At 35.2% G+C, this 11,834-nt stretch overlaps 1 protein-coding gene across 4 annotated transcripts in view; it reads left to right on the top strand.

Annotated features, from left to right (window-relative positions):
- Positions 1–1,021: 1,021 nt before the first annotated feature.
- The window catches only part of prkag2a (protein kinase, AMP-activated, gamma 2 non-catalytic subunit a), a 130,096-nt gene continuing 119,283 nt past the window's right edge, over positions 1,022–11,834 (top strand). For all 4 annotated transcript variants that reach the window (XR_659834.4, XR_011008556.1, XM_009297511.4 and 1 more), the window contains exon 1: positions 1,022–1,376. Coding sequence is in view for 2 of the 4 variants with exons in the window: in XM_009297511.4 (XP_009295786.1) it covers positions 1,293–1,376 (84 nt within the window). In the remaining 2 variants the exon portion in view is untranslated. The remainder of the gene's footprint in view (positions 1,377–11,834) is intronic.

Genomic DNA, 11,834 nt, shown 5'->3' with positions numbered 1-11,834 from the left:
CATGCAAACTCCACACAAACTACAACATTAAATTAGGTAAAACTACTGTAAAACTACTGTAAAAACATGAAACATTTTTAATCAATACAAGGGTTTTTATATTAAAATGTATATGTTTAAATTTTTATTTATATTTTATTTTAATGGTATACTTTTGTATAAAAGTAGACTTTTTCCTGTGTTTTAATAGTATACCTACAGTAAAAGAATTGACAGATTCTGTTTTAATGACAAACAGTAAAAAACAGGCCTTTTTGTGTTTTAATAGTTGTCACATGGAATTGTCACTTCATATTCTAAAAACATAATTATTACAGCAATTAGCCATAAATCATATATGAATTAATTATTTGTATGTTAATTAAATATTTGTGGATTAAAACAAGTTTGATAATACAAGTTTCATAATTATTTGCTAACATTTTTAGTAGCTTGTTCTGTTTAATAGTTTCCCCATTATTATCATTATTATTCCATTATTAATATATTTTTTCTGAATATGTTGAAGGGTGACACGGTGGCTTAGCGGTTAACTTAGCACTCTCACCTTACTGCAAAAAGGTCGCTGGCTCGAGTCCGGGTTGGGTCAGTTGGCATTTCTGTGTGGAGTTTGCATGACATTTTTTTTCAATTATTTTAATTGTTCGAAAAAACGATTAAACTATTTTGCATCTTCTCCTCGTTTTGGCTTGGGTTTCCTCCGGGTGCTCTGTTTCCCCCCCACAAGTCCAAAGACATGCGCTATAGGTTAATTGATGAATATGGTGGAAGTTGGCGGTTCGTTCCGCGGTAGCGACCCCTGATAAATAAATGGACTAAGTCGAAGGAGGATCAATAAAGGTTTAATATATAATGCTCACACGAAACACACATAAACAAAGACTATTTCTTTAATCTGCGGAATCATCACTTGTAACCGTAGTAACTGAACGTGCATTGTAGTCCCGCCCCCAAACGCAACGTCACTTGACTGATGGCTGGATGCAGCGCGGTTTTCCTCCACACACACGCGTGCGCGAGCACTGATGCTCCACACACACGCACAGCAGCAGCAGAGCATCTCATTCCCTTCATCTCTGCTGATCCGCGCATGCAAGTTTGTTTTTACACCGAGGGCGCACGTGTTTGTTTTTCTGAAACCGAAGGAAAAGCCGTAGGAATCGAGAAATATACTATTAACTTAAGTAGCCGATTATATTTCTGTTGCTCTCATATGCTGGAGCGATGGCTTTTATTCTGGTTTCCAGCGTTAAATAAGCCTTTGCCAAAGAACAAAACCATTATTTTGGGAAATGGGCAGCACTGCAATGGATTCTAAGAAAAAAGATGAGAAGAAAAATACAAGAAAGAGGATATCGCTTCGGATAAACATGCCTGTAAGTTCATCTCCCACATATTTGTGGACTTCTTTCACAGATCCAAAGACAAAGTTGTGTATTTAAAAAAAAAATACAATAAATCACATTGGTTTCGCTATGGTTTCGAAATGACATTGTGAAATGACCTGTAAAATGATCTGACCTCTATTTTAAAAGGTGGTTTCAAGCTGTTTGTTTCCTAAATATATTAAAATGCTACACACATTTCTTTATTTAGCTATGTAACTGTACTTTTGGGCAAAAACAAAACAAAATATTGAAATAAGCACACATATATTTTTAATTTGACATTTTTGTGCTCATTTGTTTTTATTGTTATTGATTATTTCATTATTGATATTGTTATTATTATTCTCACTTACTGTATGGTCTCAGAGATAGTGTATATATCGGGCCCGTAGACATGGGGGGTTCGGGTGGCTCGAAAAACCTACCCCCACTCACAAACGTCCAGAATTTGCCATTGGTCAAGAATTTTTGTCACTATTTTTTCTCATTTGTCCTATTTTGATTGCCATGCCATCATAAATTGTGCAAATAACCCATCAAATGTTTTAAGACCACGCAGAATATGACGTAAGTGAAGTCATCTTTCGCCAGTGACTTATTGTTAAATAGAAAAAAACATTTTACAAGTAGCCTAACTTCTATTTTTGAAACTTATTCATGAAAGAAAAAATTGACCAATGTAATGGTCCGAAGCACCAAAAGCGGCCCATATTATAGCAATTTTTAAAAGTATTAGGCTGCTGTTATCCATGAATTTTCTAATTTTTCGAAACAGGCTATAAAAAATTATGAAGCTCTAAATCAGGGATGTTCAAACTCGGTCCTGGAGGGCCGGTGTCCTGCAAATTTTGGTTCCAACCCCAATTAAGCACACCTGAATCAGCTAATCAAGCTCTTTCTAGGTTTAATAGAAACCTCAGGCAGGTGTTTTAAATGAAGTTGGAGCTAAACTGCAGGACACTTGCCCTCCTGGACCAAGTTTAGACACCCCTGCTCTATATTATTAATATTATTATTATTATTATTATTATTATGTATAATGGCCAAATTCTGACTGAGGAAAGCTGAATGTGTTGGCCAGTTTGGTATTTGTCTAATAAATGACAACAAGCTACATTTTCCTAATGGTACATGATTTAATAACTTTGTATTTAAAAGAATATAAATTATTTTCATATTTCTTTATTTCAAATCTTTAAAAAATATTTTCGGTACATCAAAAATTTACCATCCGACAAGCTAATCCAGCCAAAAATATTGCTTAAAATGTAACTAAATGCATTATGGTTATACATCATAATAGAAAATGAGGTGAATAACTTCAAAAACAAAACAAAAAAATAATAATAAAGAACCACCCCTTTTACTGGCTACGGGCCTGTATATAATAATATAATGTGTAGAAATAAATGTTAAATGTGCAGCCGCGGACATCTTTCTTGTGTATAAAAATACAGTTTGTTTTATAAAAGATTTAATTTCAAGATGTTTTTTATCATCCATTCATTCATTTTCTTTTCGGCTTAGTCCCTTTATTAATCTGGGTCGCCACAGCGGAATGAACCGCCGTACATTTTTATTTGTATTAAATAATATATAAAGTGATAATATATACACACACATACACATGCATACATACCCACATACAGTGCTCAGCATATTTGAGTACACCCCCACAAATCTCTACTTTAGATTCATATTTTCTATAGGATGCTTTAAAATATTATATTTGTGTATATACATTAGTTTAGTCTGTAATAAAGCCAAATCTGGAGCTTATCTAACAAAATTATTTACAATAATGGTTTAAAAATGAATAGCCCAAATTTATATGTTAGGTAAAAATATAAAATAAAATTTTCAAAAAAAGTAAAAATCAAGAGAAACAAAAAATATATACAATTTTGTTGAAATGTTGTGGTTTGTAGTTTTGTTTTGCAAAATTTTGCATGAATTTAAATTAATTAGTTTTCCATTTCTACAGATGTTCGGTGACTAAAATATTATATTAATAAATATATCTATTTAATAAATCTGCTTTGTTTAAATGCAGCAATATACATTACCCATATTCTCAGAGAAATGTATACAAATATTTTCAAAATGGGGTGTACTCATATATGCTGAGCACTGTATAGGCCCACACCAGGTTTAGTACAGTTTATACAGAAGTACAATTGTTGGCTTCTGCAGTGCCAGCACTTTTTTTATCTGTCCTAAACAGCCGGCTCATAATATTCAAATCAACCACCAGCTCGCATAAATAACAGAGAATATCTTTTGACCAGGTGTGGACCATATTTCAATTGGCCACACCTGACTGAGCTAAACACGGAGTCATCATATTTAATCTAATGGGTTAAAGAACCACAGATGACAATCACTTAATGTGCGGTTTCCTTAATCAAATGTTTATGGAAACACAAAGACTTTCTATGATCTAAAACAGTCTAGAGAGAGTGACAGATACACGTGAAATAATACACAGTTCCAGCCTTCCAGATTACTTCTTTGTAAATAAAATAATGGGATGACCTAAGAAGTACATATAATTATTAGATAAAAATGAAATCCCTGCACCATAATCAGTGTTTAGCTTCAGTCAGTCGTCCAGTAAATCACCTGCTAATTATCTGTTTAGTGTCATTATCAGACCACTGTCATTACTGAGTAATCTTCTGAATACATAAACAATATTCATCAGGGAATATTGCTCCTGTCATTGCTGCAGTGGACATAACGTGTTGCGTTGTGGTATTTTTGGCAGTTTCCTGACATTATAGCAGGTACATGAGAAATATGCAGGAGCAGACATCTTTTATAACGTAAACAATCTTGAGCCGTGACGAAACTTTCTGAGAATCTGATAAACGTCTATTGCTGTGGTGGATTTTTGAGCTGATTTATTGATTTACTGTATGAATCGTACATTGAGGCTTATCACTCATAAAATGTCCAGTATTAGCTCTGTCATGTTGACATTTATGGCCTTTCAAGTTCAAATTGGTGAACTATTAGAGTACATTAACCACATTTACTGCTCTTAATAAATGTTAGTGAATAAATGACTGTACTGAAGGTCACAAAGCCAGCTATTTGCACCTACTTTCTGGTTGTAATTAATTAGCCCAGATAAACATAAGCAGTAGGTTCAATAATTTCACTATACTTTCTGAATTAATCTAAAAATAGACACAAAAAACGGTTGTGATTGCTTTTTGAAGTAGAGACGATTTAACCATGTTTAGTTTTTTTCAGTGGCCTAACTTTAGTGCAGGGCCGGCCCGTGTCATAAGCACCATAGGCAAATTAAGGGCGCTGTACATCCAGGGGGCGCCAGAATTGAGCGCGGTTAAGTTGGTTTTGTTTTTGATATTTCTGACACATTCAGTGATAGATGGCAATAACTCAAAAACCTCTTAGCCTAAAAAGATCTAAAGTGTGTTTCCTACAAAAAGACAAAGCTGGTTATGTTTCACAGCTGTCTTTTTCTTTTTTCCTCGCTCGACATTACGAGCACTGCTCTGTTTAGCCGGGGTTATGCATTTAGCCGGGAGAGCTCGCGCGGAGTGGAGCTCTCAGTAAGGGACCGTCGGAAAAGTGCTTTTTTTCCGTTTTTTTTATCCGTCCTGCGTGTTTTATTTTAAACACAACTCATTTTCTCTTAAATGAGCACAAACAGTTACTAAAGTACTCGAATGCTTCATTCATTCATTCATTCATTCATATAGATCTGTGCAAAATTACATGAACACCTCTGTTATCAAACAAAACACAATAAGAGATTCATTTGCTGCTCTTCACTAAATAACTAGTAACTTTAATCAATATGCAAATACAATTAAAAGTTAAATAGATTTTATAGCTTTATTTAATTTCTATACAGGCCATTGATTTTAATAGGCTAAACCTTTTATTTTATTGTCAATATTTTCTAATGTTTGCCATGTATTCTATCATTTAAAGCTATTTGTTGTCCCATATTTTTTTACATCCCAACGTTGACAGATATGGCATATTATTGCTAATCAATAAATAGCTATAGTGCTATCTGTTAGTTTTAACGTCAGCTAATGTTATGGAAGGGCAAAGATGTTATGGAAAATAGTAATAGTGATGTAACTCTATCATTCCTTCCTCAAGCAAATGTGTAAATATTAGATCTATTCAGAAATAACGTTAATTGCATTGGCATACTTATCTGACGGTTTCCCAGCTTGTAGTAGTCATTCAAAAAGCTATTTAGTTTCTTATGACTTTACACTAGCAGTGTAATTTACTGCGATGTGACGGGCGCCACCTGAAATCTTGCCTAGGGCGCCAAATTAGTTAGGGCCGGGCCTGCTTTAGTGTAGTATGTTTTTGCTAGCATAGCGTTTCTAACATGTTCTGCATGTTGCTAGCATGAATTAATAAAGAAAGCAGTCAAAAGACATCATTTGTTTGGTTGATTTTAAATATCTTTTTTGGGGCATGTGATTAAGCAAAATAAAAAGAAACATGGTTTACGATTTATATGAACTAGGATAACATTTTCTCTCGCGCTTGAACCACAGATCTGACAGATTATAACAGCTTTAACACACCTTTCAAAGTTTTGTGCCACAAAAACATTTCGTAATTGAATCAAAACGCTATTGAAACCAATTTTCGGAGTGCAAATTACCGGTTGTAAATGCTGTAAACGGAAGTTCTAAACATTCAACTGGAAGACGCTGGTTGCTATGGCGTCCTCCATGCGGCAGCCAAGAAAAAGGTCTATAATTGTAATGAGTAGGGGTGTGAATCTACTCTGGTCTCACGGTTTGGTTCGGTTATGATTATCATGCCATCGATTCGGTTCAATTTAATGTCTCGGTGCATGTCGGTGCACTGACGATGCTTCATACATAATTAGATTTTTTTCTTTACAACACAAGAATTTTTTAAAAATTGAAATCTATAAATATATTTATATTTATATATTATTTGTAATAAAATGTCGTTCTTTAATACAGCAGTAAGATATATGTAACTGTACCCTTAATTTGACCCGCTCAAAGAAAACACTCTTTCTGAAAGTATCAAACAAAACTCCAATACATGCACAGAAAACAGCATGAGCATTTATAGCAAATAAACTAATCTAAATATTATCTCGCTTGCTTTTTGAGTGCTGACAAGCGAGGTCTTACACTTTGTGTCGCCTTAATTGTCAATGAAAGACTATCCAGCAAACTCGCAAGCAGTTTAATTGTGCATAGTTATTTACCTTTTAAGTAGTAAGAGCGTTAATAATTCACCCTCGCCTCCTTCGCCATAGGATTCTACTGCAACATTGCATTGCATCTACTGCATAGGAGATAAATGATTTCAGTAGGTAATAACCGGTTATGATCTACTGAACCGATATCAATAATTTTGACACCCCTAGTAACGAGTAACGATCCAGCTCATAAAAAATCTATCGGAGTAAAAGTATTAAACTCATTGAAAATATGTACTAAAGTAAAAGTGGAAGTAGGAGAAAAAAACAATACTCCTGTAGAGTACAGATACAGCCTTTTAGTACTTAAGTACAGTAGTGAAGTAGTTCTTCGTTGCTATACATCTCTGATCTCATACTAGCTACCAGTTAGCAAGAAATGTTTCATGTTTATAGCAAAAAATTTAATTTTAGCGCATGCAAGCATGTTTGGAATATTGTTAGCATGTTTTAACACTGCACAAATTCACATCATGACTGTTAACATATGAATTTAAAAATTGGGTCGTTTTAAAATATATTTATATTTGTCGGGCAGTACTGTTGTGCTTTGGGAATTCTGAGCTATGTATTTATAATATTAAACATTGTCATTTAATTGCACATAACTTTTAATTAAATGTCTGAGAACCTGAGAATTTTTTATATTCATTTTTAAAATGTTTTTTTCTTAGAATTATTTTATTTATAACTTAAACTTTGCAGTTTTAGTATCTTTTAGTATGCTAGACTGCACTACTTTATTACAAGGTTTCTCTTATTTTTTGAGGTCCTCTGCAATTTGGGGTTTGTGTTATGATGATCATATGCAATTTATTTTGACCTTTCTAGACCCCCAGAACTTACTGATCTGAGTTTCCTGTCTTTTGAACTTGTCATATCTCAAAAATTTACTTAAAAAGGAATAGAATACAACCAAAACCCCTCTTCTCTCCCCCACCTCACCACACAAAAATACTATAAATTCTAAGTGTGCCTCACACAGGTGAGTAGGCTTACAACCACCTGTAGAAAATACACTTATTCATCTCACTAGCTGTGTTTCCATCACAAAATGCAAATTAAATTTATGCGCAAAACTGGATTATTGCATAAACGATGTCCGCATAATGCAGCGTTTCCATCCAATGAGTCAAAGAGAACAAAATCACCACTTTCTGATTAACTGGCGCCAAATTTTGTTTTCTTATCAAATAAAAAATGTATCCTACTCATTTATCCACATACGTTTCTAATGTGCATTCTCAAAATGTATGCACATCTTGCCGTTTCCATCAACCAATTTTTTATGCGCAAATCTACTGACACATTAACAAACAAAAACTTCATTTATGAAGTCACACATACCTTCACACAGGTGAGTGAGCTTGACAAACCACCCGTAGAAACACTCCCTTCCTCCCTCACTCTCTCTCTGTCTCAAAAATAAAAACTAGCACTAATTTCTCTGAGCACAAACAAAATACTTCATATAGCTAGCACTGTTTGTGTGTATTACCTCTTCTTGTTGAATGCCTCCTCAATTGTAAGTCCCTTCTGCTAAATGACTAAATGTAAATGTAATAGTTCAACCAAAAAAGAAAACTTTGTCATCATTTACTCACCCTCCGCTTGTTGCTAAGTAGTATGAGTTTCTGTCTTCTGTTGAAGAAATACAAAAGGAAGAAATACTGAAGAATGCAGAAAAACAGCCACTGGCTTCCCTAGTATTTTTATTCCAACCATTGATGTCAACATTCTTGAGAACAAGAATGCCCGAACTTGGTCCTGGAGGGCCGGTGTTCTGCAAAGTTTAGTTCCAACCCCAATCAAGCACACCTGGGCTAGCTAATTAAGCTTTTACTAGGCTTTCTAGAAACATCCTTGCAGGTGACAGAAACTCACAAAAGTTTAAGAAATGTGAAGAAATGGTGAGGAAATGCTTCATTTTTATCGCATTTTTTTTTATCTATGAGCTTTTCCAGACTCTTAAATGCTGTTAAATTAAGTCATTTGTGACTTATACCAACAGTTAGATTGCCTTGAAAATATCTGATGCTATTTGATTTGCAGACCCCACAAGTCTGAATCTCTGCCTTGGTCATCACCTGCGCTGTATTCTTTCTCTGTTTATCCATAGACAAACAGCAGAGCTGCCAGCTTGTTACGTTCCTGCATTTAAGTTTATTTAGTTATAAACACACACAGCCCAAAACCTCCCCCACTGACCTCCATGTAACTGAGGGAGGTGCTATATCATGTCAGCAAGTTATGACTGTCCTTGCTCTTTGAAGAATGTCCGTCTAATGGGATTTTTCCGAAGGCTCGCATCTTAAAATAAGAGCGCTAAAGCTGTAACTCTTTGAGGCGGGTTGTTATTAATTTTGACCACTCTCCACTACTGATATGCAGAGGTTATATTTTGTCCTAATCTCTAGCCTTTAAATATGGGTTTTTAATCGGGTATTGGGCTCCAAGGATGTGTAGGCGGGGTGCCATGAGCTCCCTGTCTACAGGACAGATGGCTTTTCTACTTTGGCTGTGGTCCTTCTTTCTGATAAGGAAACAGACTCAGATCTGTACTTTTGGATTTTGAATTGGATCTAGATATGGTAAATGAAATATAACAATAGACTACTGTTAAAACTATCTATGGGTTGTTGATAGGGCTGCACAATATATGTTGTAAAATTATTGTTATCGCAATTATAGTATATGCAATATCCATATTTCAGACATGTGTAATGAATTGCATTCGTTTTATGCATTCATTCATTCATTCATTCATTCATTCATTCATTCATTTACTTTTCGGCTTAGTCCCTTTGTTAATCTGGGGTTGCCACAGTGGAATGAACCGCTAACTTTTCCAGCAACCCATCTCTAAGAAACATCCATACACACTCACTCTCACACCCATACACCATTTCACCTGTAACGCATGTCTTTGGACTGTGAGGGAAACCAGTGCACCCTGAGGAAACCCACGCAAACGTGGTGAGAACATGCAAACTCCACACATAAACGCCAACTGACCCAGCTGATGTTCGAACCAGCGACCTTCTTGCTGTGAGGCAACAGCACTACCTACTGCGCCACCACATCACCCATTTAATGCATTAGTTGTTTATCTAAATTTGACCAATCAGCTGGGGCCTTACTATCTTTATCCCCACCTACCCATTTGTTGCTGTTCTGCTATTGGATGAAGACTGAAGCAGTCAAAAGGTAAACCCAGAACTGAAAATAAATACTGAGGGCCCTATCATACACCCAACTTAATAATGCGCAAGACGTGTTTCTATGACATGTTGCTATTTTCAGACAATAATTTTCCCGTTTTCCACCACGTTGTTTAAATAGCAAATCTATTTGCGCCACTTTGTAGACTCATGGGTGTTTTGGTCTAGAAAAGAGGTGAGTTAAGGCGCATTGCTGGTGTGTTTGAGAAACTAAAATAGACTGTTCAATAGACCAGCTGAGAGGAGGTCTAAACTCTAGCGCAAGCTGTGTGCTGTGTGCAAATGCGCTATGGCGTGACATAACTGACTCTTAAAGGGAGTGGGAGATGAGACTCTGATTGGGTTATTCTCAAAACACACCTATAACTCATTAAAAGAATAAGCTCAACCCTGTTAGACCATGCGCCAAGGCACAGAGCGGATTTTTCCGTCCTTATAGCAAGGTAGACTCAGACACACCCTTTTTGCTTTTGTGCCCTGCACTTTGCACCTAGATTGTTAAAATAGAGCCCTAATGGTGGGATTCAAGAAGAAAGAGGAAAATAACAACAGTCAATCAGAGACAGAATATCTGCTGAGGTTTTCACTCATTTATAGTGTTTTAAATATTTGCACCTTGACACAGTTTACTGGCGCAGTAGGTAGTGCTGTCGCCTCACAGCAAGAAGGTTGCTGGTTCGAGCCTTGGCTGAGTCAGTTGGTGTTTCTGTGTGGAGTTTGCATGTTCCCCCCACGTTTGTGTGGGTTTCTTCCGGGTGCTCCGGTTTCCCCTACAGTCCAAAGACGTGGTATAAGTGAATTGGGTGAGCTAAATTGTCTGTAGTGAATGAGTGTGTATGGATGTTTCCTAAAGATGGGTTGCAGCTGGAAGGGGATCCGCTGCATAAAACATATGCTGGATAAGTTGGTGGTTTATTCCGCTGTGGCGACCCCAGATTAATAAAGGGACTACGCTGAAAAGAAAATGAATGAATAAATTATTTAAAGTCACAGTAAATAAAAATAGCATTTTTCTAGGGAAAAATGCTGTTATATTGTAAGAAATATTGTTAACATAATATTCAATAATAATAATGCATATTTTTCTAGCATTGCGGAGTAAAATTTGTTGATGTGACGTTGCAGTTTTACAGTAATGCATGACAAAAATCAATGTAATATTTTCATCAATCAAGATGCAGTAAATGGTTAAACATTTATTTGTTTTCCATGAACCTCTTGTTATAAAAACGTTCACTAATGGCTATTTTTTATCTATAAATGTCTAAAAGCATAGGAACTTGGTGTGACACTAAACTAGTTATGGATCTGCAATTCCATCAAAAACTTTGGGGTTGAATTGATCAGTAAGTGTCGGCATGTTGCGCACAAAGTTAACCTAGCATAAATTGCCAGTTAACATATTGCTTACATGAATTTATATATATATATATATATATATATATATATATATATATATATATATATATATATATATATATATATATATATATATATATATATATATATGCAGTGATAGATTGTTGTTAGCGTGGAGCGATCAGTAAGTGTTGGCATGTTTAGCACAAAGTTAGCCTAGCACAAATTGCTAGCATGTTTTGTCATATTGCTAACAGGAATTAAAATATATATTTTTTGCAGTGATAAATTGTTACCACAGATCGATCAGTAAGTGTTGGCATGTTTAGCACAACATTAGCCCACCATAAATTGCTAGCATGTTTCATCATATTGCTAACAGGAATTAAAATATAGTTTTCTGCAGTGATAGATTGTTGTTATCACAGAGCAATCAGTAAGTATTGACATGTTTAGCACAACATTAGCCCACCATAAATTGCTAGCATGTTTTATCATATTGCTTACAGGAATTAAATTATAGTTTTCTGCAGTGATAGATTGTTGTTATCACAGAGCAATCAGTAAGTATTGACATGTTTAGCACAACATTAGCCCACCATAAATTGCTAGCATGTTTTA

The sequence above is a fragment of the Danio rerio genome, chromosome 24, assembly GCF_049306965.1.
Source record: "Danio rerio strain Tuebingen ecotype United States chromosome 24, GRCz12tu, whole genome shotgun sequence".
Taxonomy (NCBI): Eukaryota; Metazoa; Chordata; class Actinopteri; order Cypriniformes; family Danionidae; genus Danio; species Danio rerio.
Note: the sequence above shows the minus strand (reverse complement) of the source record. Positions and strands in the feature narration are given on the sequence as shown.